Consider the following 18,588-nt stretch of genomic DNA (forward strand, 5'->3'; position numbering starts at 1 on the left):
GCTAATGTTTATTTAATTGATTAATTTTAATAATTAAATTATGTTTTATTTATAGTGACACTTAACACATTGAGCAGGACTAGAATACGCTCATGATTTTCAGAGTTAATATATTTTCAAAGTCCCAACATCACCCAGGAGCAAGCGTTGTTTTTCTGTATTGTATTTTATAATCTATTTATTTAATTATCACCTTATAATGTTTAATTATTTGCTATCTTACTGTCCAGGCAGTAATTTCCAAATATAAACACAGGATAACCACACGTGTTATCAATAACATTAATAATGAATAATAACAATAATAATGCATTCAGTCTAGTTCTGCAGGCCTAATCGCACTGCTGTCGTCAAAGCTGTCTCACTGGCATTACACTTGAATGGAATGGAGCCATCATTAATGTAAGTCATTATCACTTGTGTCTTTTCTGCTATGACACATCAAATGTATCATGTGCCACGGTGTCTTTCTGTGTTTGGCTATCAGCCAGTGATGAGTAGATTTCTCATCGGTTAGGCCAAACACATTTACAGGAAGTGGTACTTGCAAAACCGACCCATTTTGTCATGCAAACCCTTTGATGTAGACGTTATCTGCATCTCTGCCGAAAAAGAGCAATGAGTATACGAAGACTAGCATCTCGTGTCATCCACTGCTCAAACACTATAGACCCATTCCAGTCTAATTGCCGTTTTAATTGGACGTGAAGACAGTTTGAAATTCTGCAAATATGAATTTAAAAATGACAAACCTGTTTTCCGGTGCTGGTTGAGTTTGGTGAGCGTCGCGGCGAGGGGAGCGAGGGCCTGTTTGACGGCTCCCTGGCCCCCGGTGGCTTTGTGGTACCTGGCGGTCCATTCAAACTTGGGCGCCTGCGTGGTCGACTTGCAAACATCTTCAGAAACACGGACAGAGGGGGGCGAGAGAATTTGAACAAGTTAGAATAATCGCAACACTTTGGGAGCAAATAAAACAACAAGAGTGAGATCTGAACGTTGATTGCGTTGAAGCTCGGCAATGGTTTCAACAAGAGCGCCTATCTATCAGGATGCAATATTTCTTTTTCTTCTCGTATGTGAGACCACCGACACCCCACAGGTCAAAGGTCCTGCTGTGCGTTCAAGACATCTCTATCTGCTTACCTTCACCACTTCTCACACTCTTCCTCTTAACAACGACGGTTGCTTGGTCATTCAATCTTTCCATCACGGGTTTTCCCTCACCGGGTTAAAAGCCCCTGAGGCTCATCGTTAAGAGTCCCACGGATCAGAAACAACAGACACAGGCTTCGGCAGATTCCAACGTGAAAAATAGTGAGCCGGTGGCAAAGGTGACACATCCCTAACAAAACAGGCCGTCTGTTAACCTTCCCAATGGCTCTTCAGATGGACGGGTAGTCAAGTAAAAAGTTTTTAAAAAATGTTCAAGTAACGCAGTGAAGAGGAAGATACATGTCTTTTTTTAAACTGCTCTCATCTTGTCCTTCTGTAAACAAATATTGCGAAAAAGACACAGAGTCAGGCGTCCAAACTCCACCCCTTCTCTGTCTCTCTCCTTTCTTTCTGTCAGCCATGCGTCACACCTACACACCCATTAACTGACAGCTGGAGTGACAGCACCAGTTTGTAGTTTGAAAATTGGTGTTAACTGTGAAACTCAGCCACCAACTGTCTAACACGTCCGTAATGATTTTTTTTTTAAATTTACTTTCCAGTAAACTGTGAAATTTGAAAAAACGAATGAAAGGTATTCATAGTTTTTCACATATTGTCACCTCGAGGCAACTGAAAGACTTGCTGAGCAGGTTTCCTCCAAACAGATCGTTTCGAGCAGATTGTTTGGAAAAGAAAATAAGATATGAACTGCTAAACCCAAAAGTATGTCAACAGATGAGGGGGGGGGGGTCCCTATTTTCCACATGTATTTATGACTTTCAGTGACTCTCAGTTCAATTAAAGTGCCTTTTTTTCCTCTCAAAACTTTGGGAATTTTCCCAAAAGGCTGCGTAGATCCTCAGTGAAAGCAATTAGAGCCGGAAGCCCTGCGTGAAAAATACCACACATCTCTGAGGGCCGACCTACCGCTCCACGCCCTGTTGACCTCACTGAGGAAGAGCCGCGAGTGGGAGCCAAAAGGAAGTCTCAGCTCTAATTCCTCTTCCTGGTAGCTCACTCTCACTTTAGTATCGGCACCTAGACTCGGGTGAAGAACACAAGGGAGGAAAAAGTGTGGTTTTAATGCAGTGGATGTAGCATTATGATTGAGCTGGAATAGAAACGAGGGAAACTCACCCACGACCGCAAGCTCCTCTGGTGTGGTAACTAAAAAAAAAGGTGAAAATAGAAAGCAAGCATGAGAAATGACATGTCATGTATTTTCTCTTCCTCAGTAGAAACAGTTGTTATCTCGAGGAACACATCATTATTTTCTGGCACCCTCCTTGTTAATTGTCGTTCACAACGAGGCCGAACATTTGAAAAGCAGCTCACCCTCCACGACGGCAAAGTGGAGGGAGATGGGCACGACGTCCTCCAGAGCCACGTCGTCAGCGGTGATAGCCATCCTTCGATGGTTGTAAATAAAGATCCTACAAAATAATACAATCGGATTTAGTCAGCAGTCTGGAGGCACATGCACTGGACTCAATAAATAAGCAGGCAAATAGAGAAAATAATGCAGTAAATGCAACTATTTTCACAACATACATATATATATATAAATAAAGTATATTATACATTTAAACTGTGTCAGACAGGTCAATGCAACTTCTTTTGGGGCACTTTGGTGTCGTTGCCCTGGATTGCATAATCCTGTCACTCCCTCTCCTTGCGAAATGAGACGAGCCTTTGAACAACTCACGCATGCTCTTTTGTAGACTCCACCAATCCGAGCAGTCTGCTCTCCGTGACGTCATCAAAGACGACGTCGCACTGGACAGCATGTGCACCGTTTAGTTAAGGATGGATAGTGGAAATGTGTTCATGTGCTCCTTCAGTTACACCTCAAATGTTTTAGCTGGAATAGTTACTATAAGCTCCACCTATACATGCAATATTAAAATGCTTTTTAGTGCTCAATATTACAATATATTATATCATAATTCGAGTGCATTCAAGGTACTTTTGATACTTTCAGCACAGTTTCATGACGACACACTGACTAAGCTAACACTGTAATAATGCAGGACTTTGGATCTGTACTTCTTCCATCACCAAAATGAGAAAACAGCAGCTTGGTGACGCAACGTTGCCATCTGGTGGATTAAATGTGTCACTGCAGGCGTTGGCACCAAATCCCTGAGAAGTCACACCCGACCACAACCAAACCTACAGGAGCGCTACAAACTCCAACATAAACACATTTCCCGGATTTAATCCGCGTCATCAGTGAGGTTGTAGGCTATTAAACACTGGTGGATGTCAACATGTGGAAGATTAATCTCACAGCCCGCTTAAAAAAAAAAAAAAAAAAAAATCTCCTTCGAGCTCTTCAACAGAGTTAGTTTATGAAGCAGGTTAATCCCGAAGTGTCGATAATCTACCAGCGCGAACGTCGCAAAGGATACTATGATGCAGTTTTCTTCCTTTCCCAAAGTTTCCCGGATTGCGACGGACTGATCCATGGTGGGGACTCCGTGTGAACGTCTCCACACTCCAATAAACCCGGATCGTGGACCTCAGCTGTGAACTCTACATCGGTGGTCTCTCTCGTAATCCCGTATTCCTCCCCCGTCGACCCAGACGTGGTGTCGTTGCTGCTGCTGCCGCTGCTGCTGCTGCTGGCTCGGCCCAGTCGGACTGCCACGCACCGATCCGGGCTCGCTCGAGGAGTCGTGTTGCCCGCGGTGACGTCACATCTGGGCTGTCATCTTTGGTTTGGATTTTAGGCCTCAGGCGTTTGATCCACAGAGGATTATATCCCGCTATAGAGTCCTCATCCCAACTTCTGCACAGTTATAGCGACGCTTTGGTTGCAGTTAAAACCAACCTGGGGGGGGGATATATCACATTTCTAGGTCCATTTATTTGTTTTTGTTTTGTTTTTTGAACTTTTGTTTTTATCTGACATCATATTGGGATACTTTAGCATACACAGAATTGGCCTGTGATAGTGTATTTTTTAGGCCAAATCCGACATCCACATTTATGACATCACATTTCATAATAACCTTCACCTTTCACCCCAAATATATGTGACTCAAACAAAGAATCTTCTAACATATAGTTTATTAGATCCATGTCATCTTAAGGCACAATTATAATATTCAATACAGTACACAAAACTACAATGTATTATAACAATCCCGATTTCATTGAACATTTACATGATACCGTAAAATAGACTTTGTAAACCACACACTATACAACTCACGATTCACAACACTATTAGACAAGGAGAGTAGCCAAACGTCCCTCACCACACCCTGTAGCTCAACATTTGTGTTTTTAATAAAGTGCATATAGAGTCATAGCTGCGTCACTCTCACGGTGGTCTGAAGGATGCGTTTCTATAGAGGGAGAGGTTCTGGTAAGGAAAACATCCATGTTAGCATTAAAACGCCGTGTTTTGACCCGTCTGAAATCAAAATGTTCCAACGATTTAACATGTAGAAAAAGAAAACAAATAAAAACAATTCTTAGCGTCTGAATTCAATGACATCTAACAGGCAAGGTCGTGGCTCAAACCAGTTACAAGCTAATCAGCTAATTGAAATGATTACAGAGAAGTTTATTTGTGAAATATCAGTTACTTATAAAGGTGATTTGCACTTTAAATGTGACGTGATGCATGTTTTTTTTAACTTGATTCCTGAAATGTTTCATTTAGAAAATACTGTTCAAAGCTCCTTTGCTCTTGAACCAGAGTTAAATCTGGGGTGAATTCTAATAAAACAAGAAACAAAGTCATCATTGTGACTGGCTTTGACAATAATTCCATACATATATACATCACGATGGCAGTGGCATAAAAAAGGGTGTGATAGTGTTACTGAGAGTTACACAAAGCTCTGATGACCTAAACGCAGCTGAGCTAACACTCACAGCAGCAGAGTGACGGCGAGCAGGCAAATTAAAAAGGCCATCAACTCTCCGTGAAGTTGAGGCCCTCTTGTGGAGAAGTTGGGGACGTTCAGCGTTCCGTTTAACCAAAGGCAGGAGGTCTTGGTGGCGTTGCAGCACTCCAGATGACACGGGGGAGGTGTGGTGGTCTTGCATGCGGTTTGGCCGGAACAATTGGTGGTGCAGCCTGCCGTCCACTGCTCCTTGGTGTCTACGGTCTCCTTCTTCAGCTGCAAACGGGGAACGAGGAGGTCACAAAACCACCAAAACCATCAATCATATCTAAATGTCTGGTTTCTGTCTGTTCTTGGTGGGAAAAACTGAGAGAAAAAACTGAAAACAATGAGGTCCTGTGATCCGACTTCGAGGGGGCCGGTAATAGGTCTGATCTAATAGTTTACGATACAAAGTTTCATGCAAATGGGTGAAGTATCCCTTTAAAAAAAGATACATGTATGTGAGGTAAGGGCAGTTTAAAGGTGAATGCATAGAAAAAGCATCAAAGCTGGACTCCGGAGGCGGTTCTCACCTGACAGTGTGGCTGTGAGGAGGAGCATACTGCTGCCGTTTGAAAACCTGTGTAGCAGTCTTTACCAGTACATGTACCTTTATGGCATTTGTTCCCCTGGAGAAGAAAAACACAAAATATTCAATCATTTGTTATGAACATGTACAAATATGCTATTAGACATGTCTGAGACACAGTGAACTGGATTTATTGATACACACAGCTCTCTAGCCCTTTTGCTCCCTTTTAATCATTTTTAAAATTTTCATTTCCAGTGGTATGCCTTATTTCAACAATTGTTATCATGTGAAACACTTAATGACTTTGTCTATAAAAGGTGCTATATGGAATAAACATTATTATTATTATTATTGTCCTTACGTTGGGTGTGGTCTGCGGTTTGGTGGTCATTGTTGTGGCTGGTGTTGTTGTTGTTGTTGGCATTGCTATAATCATGAAAGATAAGACATAAAAAATAATAAATGAATTGCAAACGTACGATGAAGAGCTCGTGAGGAAGACAGTGTGAGGCGACGATTGATGGATAAATGAAACAATTGTGCGAGTCGGGAGGAAATGGGGGATGTAAAAAGACGAGTGCGTTCACCTGTGGTTGTCATCATCATGGATGCAAAACTGCTATTGAGGCAGCCAGTGGAATTGCAGCAGTTGACAGAGCAGTTGGTCTGAGAGGCGTTGACGCAACTATCAGCACAGTAGGCGCTGCAGCTAACCGTGTAGCACATGTCCATCTGTCTAATCAGCTGATGCATTGCAGAATGACACATTAGAAGAAACATTTCAACCGCTTTTTTGCCTTTTTATCTTTCTATAAATGCCATTGGCCATACAGCAAGATATCAAACTATACTGAATTACATTATGGAGGATGCAAACAAGGTCCTTCTGGCTTTTAGATACCACTCAATAATTCAAATTGCTCAGTTGCTTCTGCGTGGATTACTGATATAGACATTTGCTGTATATTTAGTTGCACATACATACATAAGTTGTGATGAATTGTAGGACATTTTATTATAATTTGTTCTCGGCAATCCATCAAGATGGTTCAAGAGGTTTTTGTCAGAGTTTGCCTCCCTACCTGACACCAGCAGACACCAGCAGCACATGGAGTGGCATTCTGACTGGTGTACATTGTATAGCAGTCTGAGTAATTACAGGTGAATGAGGGGCAGTATATCTGTGTTTGAGAGGGATGAGAGGTGCATGATCAAGATGAGTGGCTAATGGGAAACACGTTATACAACATTACACCATCTAATCTCTAATAAAGTGGACTTACCATCATTGAAGTCCAATTCTGCATAGAGGTTCCTACCATACCAGGCAAAATGACACAATCAAAGATAGGGAACGACAAGTAAATTAACATTTTATCATTATTCAGTGAGACGAAAACTTACCAGTGGAGTTTGACATGGGACTGGTGGACATCATTGGGGTCATGGAACCACTTGTGGGCATGGACTGGTACTGGCTGGACTGGTTCATGGCTGTAGAGGGGGAAGAGGTGGTTCCTGCGTTACTAGAACTGCTTGAATTAGACATGGGGACAGAAGTTGAAGATGCAGAATTGGCAGTGGTTGCTGTGCTGGTGCCAGACAGTGTGGGGATTGCTGACCCCTTGGTGGTGGTCATGGTTGTAAGGGATTGGATGGTATTGGTTGGTGCCATTCCTCCGGAGGTGGTTGTGGTGGAATGGGTGGGAGTACTGGTTGCCATTCCTCCGGAGGTGGTGGTAGGGGACTGGGTGGGAGTACTGGTTGCCATGCCTCCAGAGGTGGTTGCGGGGGACTGGGTGGGAGTACTGGTTGCCATGCTTCCAGAGGTGGTGGTGGCTACTGTTCCTCCAGAGGTGGCAGTGGTTGTGGGGGACTGCGTGGGAGTACTGGTTGCCATGCCTCCGGAGGTGGTTGTGGTGGACTGGGTGGGAGTACTGGTTGCCATTCCTCCGGAGGTGGTTGTGGGGGACTGGGTGGGAGTACTGGTTGCCATGCCTCCGGAGGTGTTTGTGGGGGACTGGGTGGGAGTACTGGTTGCCATGCCTCCGGAGGTGTTTGTGGGGGACTGGGTGGGAGTACTGGTTGCCATGCCTCCTGAGGTGGTTGTGGTGGAATGGGTGGGAGTACTGGTTGCCATGCCTCCGGAGGTGTTTGTGGGGGACTGGGTGGGAGTACTGGTTGCCATGCCTCCAGAGGTGGTGGTGGGGGACTGGGTGGGAGTACTGGTTGCCATGCCTCCAGAGGTGGCAGTAGTTGTGGGGGACTGGGTGGGGGTAATGGTTGCCATGCCTCCAGAGGTGCTTGTAGGGGACTGGGTGGTATCACCGGATGCTGAGCCCCCAGAGGTTGTTGTGGGTGTGAGAGACTGGGTGGTGGCGGTGGTGGTGGATGCTGAGTCCCCAGAGGTGCTTGTGGGGGACTGGGTGGAAGTGGTGGATGCTGAGCCCCCGGAGGTTGTTGTGGATGTGAGAGACTGGGTGGTGCTGGTTATGGCTGTACCTCCAATGGTGGCGGAGGTGGAAGACTGGGCACCGGTTGTTGTCGGTGACTGCATGGCGGCTGTTGTGGGTCCAGCGGTGGTCATGGTGCTGGCGATTCCTGAGGTGGTGGGGAGCTGGGTAGTAGTGGCGTTTGCTGTGGTTGACGTGGAGGAATTTGTAGTCATCGAAGTATTGGAACCTTGGCCTAACACTAATACTGATGGCAGAAGTAGTCCTAACAGGAGGAGGCGCAGGATACCTGTGCAGCCTGCTATTTTGGGAAACATAACAGGGAAATTTGTATTTCAGTGTATGGAAACCAGATGTGACATCATTTTGCAGTTAGCGTTTTTATAATATCAGGGAAATTGCACTTGTCTTGCATTGGTTACCCTAAAAATAAACACTTGAATCCTTGAAAGCCTTATCGAAAAGAAACTGGACCTTTTTGAAGAAGTGTTTAATCTCTTCTAGGGTTGGACTCCCCACTCGTCAGTCAGAACTACTGACTTCCTAAAGCAAGTCCAGACCAGTTCCCTACAATAACGCTCAATGACCACCATCACCTGGATGACTGCGAACCTTTACAGACAAACACTTGGAATCATTTCTTTAAAGGCTGAAAGGCAAGGATTATCAATTTAAAGGCTGATATGGGAACTTCTTTTATTAATCCACTGCCATTCGATTTTACACAGAAACTCGTGGTCCCCTGAGGATAAAGCCTACTGGTTTTACCAACTCCATGATTTTAGTTCTACCGCTTTGATATTTTTGTTTATTTAGTTGAATATCTTAAAGAATGAAGCTTGATGCCGACAGTGTCTGAAGGATTATACCTCATTATTTTATTGATCATCCGTCACGGTTTTCACTTATCAATGAAATATCTCAACATCAAGTTTATCGATTGGCACAAAATGTTTCTATGGTTCTCTACCTGCATTTATTTCTTTACAAACACCCGTATTATGACAACGTGATACAATACATTAATATGTGACTGTCTGGACAGAAAACAGCGAAATCCCAACATTTAAAATATGATGTCCTTTTACAGAGATGATTTTATTTTCTACTTATTTCATTTTTTAATAATTTCCTGACTGTCCATATTGTAATTTCTCTGTTAATGTTCTATAATCTATAGTCTCACTGTCCTCCGTTGCTCATCCTGTGTTTTTTTCCTATTTATAACAGTTAAATGTAATGGTTCAGGAAATGTTCCCCTATACTTTCTGATCTAAGAATAAAGGGTGTCATATTGTACAGATTGGAACGTTTGTGATTTGGGGCTATGTATAAAATAAACGTGACTTTACAGATAAGGTTGGTGGAGAGAACAGATTCACTGATTCTACTCCTTTGTATTTTATTTTACCTCTATTTAGTAAAACTATTGAGATTTTGAATCTGATTCACAAACGGCAGCGTGAAAGTTCCACCTTAGACACAGATAACCTTAAAGCAAAACAGAACAAATGTTAAAAACAACAGAAAAACAGAAAAAAACAAGCACATTTTAATATATATTTTTTTTAAACAAGCAAACACTCTCATACCCGTTTGTTTTATAAAAGTAGTGGAAGCCATTGTTGTATGTGCAGAAAGGGAGCGAGCTCTTTGTCCGGCCTGTAATGAAGTCATGTCCTGGTGAAAGGGAAGGGCAAAGCATGCAATTAACATGAATAAAACAGCTGACGGATGTTCTGCCATTAACGTCCACCAAATGACAAATCTCTGCTTGCAGAATAAACCGAGCAATAAAAAGAAAAGTGTGTGCCGACAAAAGACCTTTATGACGGGTACGTGGCCACAATTCAGACTGTTTACCCAACGCCGGCTAATAGGTCTCTGAATCACAGCCGTGCTCGCTCATCGTAACCCATCTGGGCTGCTCCTTTTTGATTTGTGGTCTGCTCTGTTTACAATCCTCGGATTGTTCCGGTGAAGCGGGATCCCCCTAATGGTGCCGGTGATGCTGTACTCACAATAATGACAAATTGTATGTAAGCTTTTTTCTCCAGAGGTCAACCCCTCCATGAGGTCAACATTATTTTTTGCGTAGTGACACACGAGTGTCTCCGTCTGCAGCGGTTCATCAGTGAACACAATTAAAATGTATTTGTTCCTCCATCAGCCCCCCCGGGAGAACTGCTAAGCAGCACGGCTTGTTTTTTCCCCTCACGGCGTCCTGTGGGCTCGACACCCTGGAAACTGAATGACAACACTGGCCATTTTGGCTTCCAGGTGAAAATGTAGAGAAAAAAAGTGAAGATCGGATATTCATTTTGATGTTTAGCGGAGTGATGTGTTCAGGTGTTCCAATTCCTCCTGCTGTTAAATCACCACGTTCCTGTTTGGTCCTGTGAACTCATCGGTGAACCCAGTTCAAAGTTGAATTATAGGACGAGTGCATGAAAGCAGAATCTATTCATAAGAGACTGTTTACGAATGTAAGGGTAATAAATGATGTCTGTGTGTTTCCAGTAAGGATGAGAAAACCTATAAATTTGCAGCCAGAACAAAAAATAAAGCATAAAACTCCATTAAATTGTAAGTTTTTTGAGTCAATTGTCAGTAACACAATTATTAATTATCTGAAAAAACAAGATCAATCTAATTCTAATTCACTGATTAGACACATTTATCAAAAATAGTTTTAGCGATTAACTTATTCATTATTAATCATCAATATATTGATAATCCTTACGTAAAATACAATTTGTAACCGAAACAAAAAACAAAAAATAACCAGGAGATTCCCCGCTGCATCATTCACCGGCTACAATAGCATCACTGTTGTTGACCTGCATCACTCCACTCCTCGAGCACAAACATCAAAACTCTTTTCTTTTAGTGATGGGTTTAAATCTCACAGAATTCAACATTTAAAATGTTTCTATGGAAGTCCAACTCACCTGAGGTCCACTTTGTCAGGGGTTTTTGTCAGCTGTGGTTGAAGTGAATGAGCTCTCTCTCTCCCTCTCTCTCTCTGTCGCCTCCCCCCTTCGCTTCCTGCCGACAGCACTGAAGTGGCAACGCAAGAAGTAGAAACTCTCACCTGCAACCGCTATAGTGGTGTGGGAGGAGGAGACTGGAGGCCGGCGGTTGCTGGGTGGGTCTAAAGATGCCCCAGAATCGATGTGGTAATGATTCCAGAAAAAAAAAAGAAGGTGATTTGGGTATTTTCATAATAAAAACAGAGCATTTATATGTCAAAACTAAAACATTTGGTATAATTATCCCCTGCAGTCTGAGAGAGATTAACAGTACAGAATAATACAAATAATTTAGTAAAACTATCCTTCATACATCGAGTAAACAACCTTTAATTACCGTTTATCACCGATTTCAAAATAAAAGAACATTACAATACACATTGTTGGGTTTTATTTTGTGAAATTTAAACTGAGCAGCCGCCATTTAAAGATTTAACCAAACATATCTGAGTGGATTAAGCCTTTTGTGAGTCTATAAGAGTCCAGGTGAGACTGTGGTTGTATAGGGAACCGGTTTCTGTTCAACACAATGTGAAATCAGAGCCCCTCTCTCTCTCTGCCAGCCATAAAGCCCCCACAGACTACAATTACCTCTTTGTGGCCCGGAGAACGTAGAATTCTTGGGCACGACACAAAAGCCACTTGCACAATCGAGGTGACAGAAGTCCTCCTCTTTTTTTTCATTGCAGATTCATGAAACACACAGAAATGTCTGCTGTGTTTTATGTACATTTATATAAAAACGTAATAAATCCAAACAGAGATGTGGGACATTTCAACATCCAGATGTCAACTTCTCCCCCCACCTGTTTCACTCATACGTCAGAGTATGAGTGAAACAGGTGGGGGAAAAGTTGGGAGGTATTTGATTTGATCGTTCAAAAGATTAGCTCACGACCTTCTCGACCTCTGTTGCAGATATTATTAGTTAAATTGGTCATCAGTAGCTGATGTAAACATCATATTTCTGTTTTCCAGGATTAAAGAAAATTGGATTTTGAATTAAAATACAAAGAAATAGATATTTTTTCCAGCATACATTGTTAAGTAGATGCATGTATGACTGGTGGTGTGATGTAAAAGGGTTAAAAAAAAGCCTCTTTTTTTTTCTTTTAGAGCAAACAGGATTAAAAAAATGCGAGCGTGCCTAAAAATGTGTGCAGCTTCTGCTGAAACCGTTACGGTTTTCTAAGTGTGCTGCTTTGAAAAATCAAAGAAAATAGATCATTTGACAATCAATGTCTTGTCTTTTATAGCGCCAAACAAATGTTATGCATGAATTAATTTTGACACATAATGTAATCATTGCATCTGGTCAATAACTGATGCATTTAAATAGGAATAAACAGAGGATTGTGTCAACTTTATGGGCAACAGTGTATTTACTAGGCGACGTGTGTTGAGTCCCTGGGGGTTCAGGGATAATTACTGCAGAGAGGGGGGGGGGGGGGGGGGGGGCATTGGATGGACCACAGAGAGAGGGGGGGGGGGGGAGGGGGGTTGTTTGAAGACAAACTTCCAAAAAAATGTGAACCAACATCTTTAATTCAGGGTTGCAAGACATAAACTTCATTTTGAATATTATATTATTATAAATACAAAGTCTTTATTGTCCAAGGTGGAGATTTTGTTTTTTTTATTATTTACGCTGATCAATATGGGATTATATATATATATATATATATATTCAACGTCTTCATCTAAGAAAGAACAGCATGACCGGTTCGTCTATTCCAAACAGAGGCTGTCATGTGCAGCTGCATATCCATGTAAATATCCTCATCATTTGCGTTATTTCAAATGTACTGTGACTATCTCGGAAAAAGAGAGACTGTGGTATTTTGTGAAGCGTGGAATGAAGGATTAGTGTTTGTTTGCATGTCCCTGGATGAGGACATGACCGGAGATAAGAGGGCATTTCTTTTCTGTCTTTCTGAATGCAAACAATGCAGCCGAACAGAAACTGACCACGTAAGAGAGCTGAAGCCATACGCCTATTCACACGCAACAATTAACAGCGTGGATGTTTGCTTCAGGGCTCACATTTCACTCCAATGACCAGCTTTACTTTGAAACCAAAGACTCGTGTGCTATAATCAATAGGATAATCAACCAGGAAGAAATGCTGCAGCTTTTCACACTTGATTTCCCAACAGGGCTGCACGGTGGTGTAGTGGGTAGCACTCTCGCCTCACAGCAAGAGGGTCCTGGGTTCGATTCCCGGGTCGGCCCGGGTTCCTTCTGTGTGGAGTTTGCATGTTCTCCCCGTGTAAGCGTGGGTTCTCTCCGGGTTCTCCGGCTTCCTCCCACAGTCCAAAGACATGCAGGATGGGGATAGGTTCATTGGTGACTCTAAATTGCCCGTAGGTGTGAATGTGAGCGTGAATGGTTGTTTGTCTCTACATGTCTCCCTGTGATAGACTGGCGTCCTGTCCAGGGTGTACCCTGCCTTCGCCCAATGACAGCTGGGATCGGCTCCAGCCCCCCCGTGACCCTAAATACAGGATAAGCGGTAGAAAATGGATGGATGGATGGATTTCCCAACAGTGAGACACATGAGGCTGAACAAACAGCTCTTCAATAATCCCCAACCAGATCAGAAATCATGCACTAAACACGCGTGAAATCCAGAGGATTCCAAAATGTGATTTTGTTTTGTGTCATGAAAGATGATCTTCTGTACAATGTTATAAACATAAAGTGTCGTGAACACGTTTGAACACATCGCCATTGTTGGGATCCTCGCAGCCCTCCATCGTTTATTCAGGAAAATGAGGAATTAGGAATCTGTGACAATGGATGCAGGTTTTTCATTGACTTTGCATTTGCCTTGGAAATCCTGAACAAATATATACATACACAAATATATATATATATATATATATACATACATACATACATGATTTTCTTTCAATCCATTTCAATCTAAATTTTTTGTACTTTATGTTTAACTATGTCCACTTGCCTCCATTAGGGGTCATAGGGGGGTCAAACGCATCTGTGGTCTTTGGTTTTAATATTTTACTCAGTAAGAAAGATCTGGAACAAGCAAATACAAACAAACATGTGCTTTTGTGCCACTGTGGAAATGTAATTTGTTTCTTCAGCTCTTCCAACTGATTCAGAACAGATGGATGCTGACAGCGACTCCTTACAGAGGTAACGGTTTGCATGTGGAGACTTATTCTCATTGTTTATAGATGAGGCTCAGGAGCCCACATTAAGCAGCCTGGATGCAACTGGACTGTGTAACTAAGAGGATTAGACCAGATTTACCTAGCAAGCAGCCGTCAGCAGCAGCGCTTCGCAGACTCGGCGCATAGCAACAGGTCAGTGAGCTCCGTTGACATGGACTAGGACGGAGAGCGGGAATGGGACCCACCGTTTCCTGATGACCCCCCCACATGGTCCCGTTGCCTCCCATCCACCAGTCGAGCCCCTGGCAAAGGTCAGTGTCCAGCTTTGTCTGTTCATTCCCCCGATATTCAGCTTCCATCAGCGTTTTTAACCTGTTTGTTTCATAGCGTGCCGATTACAGATGGCTTTCTTTAGCAGCCTGATCACACCTGATCCTCTGGACTCATTAGACCACAGTCCAGGGAAACTAGGTCCGATAAACACACTCTAATGTCGAGATCCATATAAACTCAGATGCATTACTTCCCCAATCTGGGAGAAACTTCAGCAGTGATTCTTTCCCCAGTCAGAATAGCACAATGTGAGGTGAACATGCTCCAACATGACGACGTACATCCTGTGGACCGCGTTTACCTGGACCTTCAAGGGGATACTGTGCACCTGCAGGTTCCTCTGGGTGAGTGGAACCTCCGTCAAATGCGTCACTTGTGCTGAAATTTGGATATCATATCAATAACATGTTTAGAAAAAAGGTTCTTCTGTTTATGGCGAATTTGCATTTCAGATATGCCCATACAATGCTATCAAGTTCTTACCGAGGCAACGGCACATTACAGAGGACACGAGCCGACAGCCCAAACACCTCGTGGGTAAGGATCAATGATGACCGATACAAATAAAACCTTTATTTAGCTGGATTAAATGTGTTCAGAGATGCCGGCGTGTTCTCGTTTCACAAGCTTTAAAAGTGCAATGGTCTTTTTTTGGAGAGATTATGAACGAAGACCTTTGGGTTTCCCACAAAATCAATTGTTATGATGGAATAAAGTCCGTCTATGACATTTAATTAGGCTTGAATGTCTGCCAACAATAAGCTGTATTGTCTTATCTGGTTCATGAAGCCAAAGGTCCGTCTGCACTCTGCTGCTTTACATCTCCTCAGAAAGTGCAGATATAATGCAGTGACCCCCGTTTGACTTGATTTGTCAGCGTCTGAATGTAAAGTGATCGCAGCCATACCGGGCAGCCCCGACCGCACCACCCCCCTTCACAAAAGACTCACCAAAACCGAGAAGGAGATCCTGTCCCTGAAGACCAGGGTGGCCTGTGAGAGGGCATCATGGGAGAGGAGGTTTGCAGAGCTGCAAAGGAAACAGGAGGAGCTACGTCATCAGGTGTGCAGTACCATGACTTCAGAAGGGGGGTAAAAAAAAATGTACAGAAGCAAAAAAAAAAAAAAAAAATACTTGTCTGTGTTATAATCTTATATTATTGGTCATAACTGTTGATGCATTTATATGTAAGCAGCATCTTGAAAGCTTAATTCAACAACTTCTTATAATGTTGGTTGTTTAAATCCATAAAAATTGATTAAAAACTGATGCTTTGCAAAATAATGGAAATACTCCAGTCCATTTTTGAGCTACTTGCACTTGAGTACTAGTAACTACAGTATTACCAACTCGTCTCCCTTCCCTCAACCGGCCTCTCAGGCTGGAGTTCTGGTGAGCGAGGGCGATGGCGACGAGCGGAGGGAGTCGAGCGTGGACAACGGAGAAGCAGAGGAGTGTTCAAGTACCAAGAGAGACAGTATGACTGACCTCACTCACAAGTCGTTTGTATTCTGGAAATAATCATTTCTCTAATAAACGGCCGGCCTCTCAACAGGGATGTTCCAACGCAGAGGGTCAGAGGTGTCGGGCAGCCAGCTCTCCTCATCGTCGGCAGCGAGCTCCAGATCTTCATCTACACCCTCTTCAGCCACCAGGTGCAGCGCTGGAAGGGAGTTAGAAGAGAAGATATTCTCGTGTCTGTCTGCATTAGGATTAGCTTACCTACCTTTGGATAGAGCCAGGCTAGCTGTTTCTCCACCTCCAGTCTTTGTGCTAAGCTAAGCTAACCCCACAGCTGGCTACTGCTATTTCCCAAAAGGTCAAACTACACTACACAGTTTACACATTTAATTAAAGGAATACTTCATCTGTACTGAAAGTGGGTCATATATGTAGTTGAATTTACTCAATTTGGTGCCTTCTTGACCGAGAAAAGGCAGATGGTGTCTTTTTGGCACATGTGGATAAAAGACAACAACTCCCACAATGCACAGCTCCGCAGGCCACTCCCACCTCGCCAGGTTTGCACATCTCCGTCTGAAAGTCATCAACGAGAGAACACAGAGAACATGATGAAACTTTACGAACAAATCTACACATACTTCTAGTACTGAGTAATACTAGTAATTTCTAGTAATAAGTAATACAAAATGACGATATCTGTGTCATCGGAGACCATTAAAAAATACTACCGGGTTACAAAGCTTATATTAATGCAAATGGGTGAAGTATTCCTTTAATGTTACTCATTAAAACAAAATAAAAGTGTGTTATTATGTTTTTTTTATTAAACTTAATTATCTCTGCTGTTTCTAAAGCAATTAAAGTACTATAGAGTTGATCAGCTATCTTTTTACTGACTGTATCCCTCTGTTCGTCCAGTGTGAGATCATGGAGGACGTCCAAAGGGCCTCACCGGGTTTTTGTACCCCATTCCCCCATGGACCTGGAGCTGGGCCACCGAGTCAGGATCATGCTGCCGTCCGGCCGGATCAGCACTGGGACGATCCGTTTCCTGGGCCACCTGCAGGGGGAGGCAGATCTCCATCTGGGGGTGGAGCTGCAGGCGCCTGATCACGGATTCCATGACGGCAGCCACAGGGGAAACAGCTACTTTGAATGGTAACTGATCTCCTTTTCTCACTGTGTGAACATTGATAGCGTCCTGTCTTCCACCACCGCGTCACTCAGATATCACACGGCAGAAACACACAATATACATTTCAATTACAGCTATGTTCTGGCAGGATCATCTGTTATTAAACGTAAATTCCCAAAGCCTGGGTTAAATACATAACAATCCCATTAAAGTGTGTCTGAATGAAGGCATCACACTGCGGCCCATAGGTAATTAACAGCCAGACAATGCCTCCGGACACACTTGAGCTAATCGTGTGCAGTTAGTGATAAACCTGTCAGCCTCAAATTAAAGCATTTAAAAGGTGAGGCATGGACGGGGAATGTGAGGTGTAAACCAATGACACATCTTGGAAAATGGGTCTTTAATTTAGCTTTTTCTTCATAAACCTATTCAATATGCACACTAACGGTTGCATTCTACACATTTTGTAATTTAATTCGATATCTTTAAATCAACTTCTATATGATATTTTACTTTTCATTTTCTCATGGCTCATTCGTTGAAGAGGAAGATTTTAAAGGTGCCTAATTCAGAATTGAACATATCTATTGCCTCCACGTGGCTCTCAACACGGTGACGGCTGAGCCACAGGCTTGCAGCTAACAGTGCAAACAACCCTCCAGTACACTATATCTTTACATTGTAGGCTAAACCGAAGGTTGCTGCTACATTACTGATCTGGATGTCCTATAGAGAACCTTTAAAGTGGTGTGTTATTGTGTTTGTGTTTTCAGCAAGCCCGGCCATGGTGCCTTCGTACCATTCCATAAACTGCTGATGGCCTGGGAATGACGTTGAACCGCCCGTTTAAATGCACGGATGGTCAACAGAATGCAGAGCGGTAGTTAAACACATGACTTTGATCACTTATTATAATTATTTAAATCTTTGTATCAAAGTGTAACATATGTGTATTGTCTTGTCTGTTATTTACAATAAAAAAAAACACAATTTCTGTTCTTTTTGTTGCGTTACTTGGTGGACTAGTCAGCTCACAAATCAACCAATGAGGTGTCATAAATGTCACTGAGAAATGCTGCATTTCAAGCACAAGCTCAGGTTTGGCAAACAAACAAAAAAATGTAAAAAAATAACAACGAAAACCAGCCGAGCACTACGAACCTGCTCACAATGATAATAGCATATTAGAAGGTAGACTGTCTACCATTTTCACCCTGTTAGCTTAGTGTGCTAGCATGCTAACATTGGCTAATTAGCATTAAACACAAAGTACAGCAGGGACTGATGACAACGTCAATAGTTTAGATAGATAGATAGATAGATAGATAGATAGATAGATAGATAGATAGATAGATAGATAGATAGATAGATAGATAGATAGATAGATAGATAGATAGATAGATAGATAGATAGATAGATAGATAGATAGATAGATAGATGTC

At 42.7% G+C, this 18,588-nt stretch overlaps 3 protein-coding genes across 7 annotated transcripts in view; 1 reads left to right on the forward strand and 2 right to left on the reverse strand.

Annotated features, from left to right (window-relative positions):
- The window catches only part of inpp5b (inositol polyphosphate-5-phosphatase B), a 101,646-nt gene extending 97,854 nt beyond the window's left edge, over window positions 1-3,792 (reverse strand). For 2 of the 3 annotated variants that reach the window (XM_084026116.1, XM_084026115.1), the window contains exons 1-6: window positions 3,566-3,792; window positions 2,861-2,939; window positions 2,491-2,588; window positions 2,293-2,322; window positions 2,083-2,193; window positions 753-896 (exon numbers count right to left, since the gene is read on the reverse strand). In XM_084026116.1, the coding sequence (XP_083882242.1) occupies window positions 753-896; window positions 2,083-2,193; window positions 2,293-2,322; window positions 2,491-2,588; window positions 2,861-2,939; window positions 3,566-3,623 (520 nt within the window). In that variant the 5' untranslated portion in view covers window positions 3,624-3,792. Of the gene's footprint in view, window positions 1-752; window positions 897-1,143; window positions 1,483-2,082; window positions 2,194-2,292; window positions 2,323-2,490; window positions 2,589-2,860; window positions 2,940-3,565 lie in introns of those variants that run through there. The other variant, XM_084026117.1, reaches the window with a different exon arrangement.
- Window positions 3,793-4,212: 420 nt separating this feature from the next.
- On the reverse strand, window positions 4,213-11,201 carry LOC311023981 (uncharacterized protein). 2 transcript variants are annotated; one of them, XM_084026126.1, is made up of 9 exons: window positions 10,994-11,201; window positions 9,635-9,722; window positions 6,994-8,343; window positions 6,873-6,904; window positions 6,672-6,770; window positions 6,177-6,333; window positions 5,951-6,015; window positions 5,591-5,686; window positions 4,213-5,291 (listed from the first exon to the last, which is right to left on the reverse strand). In XM_084026126.1, the coding sequence occupies exons 2-9, from the start codon at window positions 9,717-9,719 to the stop codon at window positions 5,040-5,042; spliced, it is 2,136 nt and encodes a 711-aa protein (XP_083882252.1). In that variant the 5' UTR covers window positions 9,720-9,722; window positions 10,994-11,201; the 3' UTR covers window positions 4,213-5,039. The 2 variants fall into 2 exon arrangements, with proteins under 2 accessions (XP_083882252.1, XP_083882253.1); XM_084026127.1 differs by lacking the exons at window positions 9,635-9,722; window positions 10,994-11,201.
- A 3,023-nt stretch (window positions 11,202-14,224) lies between these two features.
- On the forward strand, window positions 14,225-18,145 carry LOC311023987 (uncharacterized protein). 2 transcript variants are annotated; one of them, XM_084026155.1, is made up of 8 exons: window positions 14,225-14,522; window positions 14,782-14,888; window positions 14,997-15,081; window positions 15,422-15,606; window positions 15,925-16,021; window positions 16,100-16,199; window positions 16,927-17,166; window positions 17,920-18,145. In XM_084026155.1, the coding sequence occupies exons 2-8, from the start codon at window positions 14,814-14,816 to the stop codon at window positions 17,975-17,977; spliced, it is 840 nt and encodes a 279-aa protein (XP_083882281.1). In that variant the 5' UTR covers window positions 14,225-14,522; window positions 14,782-14,813; the 3' UTR covers window positions 17,978-18,145. The 2 variants fall into 2 exon arrangements, with proteins under 2 accessions (XP_083882281.1, XP_083882280.1); XM_084026154.1 differs by having other exon boundaries at window positions 14,229-14,522; window positions 14,778-14,888; window positions 17,920-18,143.
- The last annotated feature ends 443 nt before the right edge of the window (window positions 18,146-18,588 follow it).

This window comes from Eutrigla gurnardus (assembly GCF_963514095.1).
Source record: "Eutrigla gurnardus genome assembly, chromosome: 14".
In the NCBI taxonomy this organism is placed as follows: Eukaryota; Metazoa; Chordata; class Actinopteri; order Perciformes; family Triglidae; genus Eutrigla; species Eutrigla gurnardus.

Bases quoted from the DNA above. Each gene is read 5' to 3' on its own strand.
- LOC311023987 (XM_084026155.1), top strand. From the start codon at position 14,814: ATGACGACGTACATCCTGTGGACCGCGTTTACCTGGACCTTCAAGGGG. The intron at 16,022-16,099 runs GTATGACTGACC...GCCTCTCAACAG, and splicing joins TTCAAGTACCAAGAGAGACA to GGATGTTCCAACGCAGAGGG. The intron at 17,167-17,919 runs GTAACTGATCTC...TTGTGTTTTCAG, and splicing joins GGAAACAGCTACTTTGAATG to CAAGCCCGGCCATGGTGCCT.
- LOC311023981 (XM_084026126.1), bottom strand. From the start codon at position 9,719: ATGACTTCATTACAGGCCGGACAAAGAGCTCGCTCCCTTTCTGCACAT. The intron at 5,687-5,950 runs GTAAGGACAATA...TTTCTTCTCCAG, and splicing joins AACCGCAGACCACACCCAAC to GGGAACAAATGCCATAAAGG. The intron at 5,292-5,590 runs GTGAGAACCGCC...CCCCGTTTGCAG, and splicing joins CCTCACAGCCACACTGTCAG to CTGAAGAAGGAGACCGTAGA.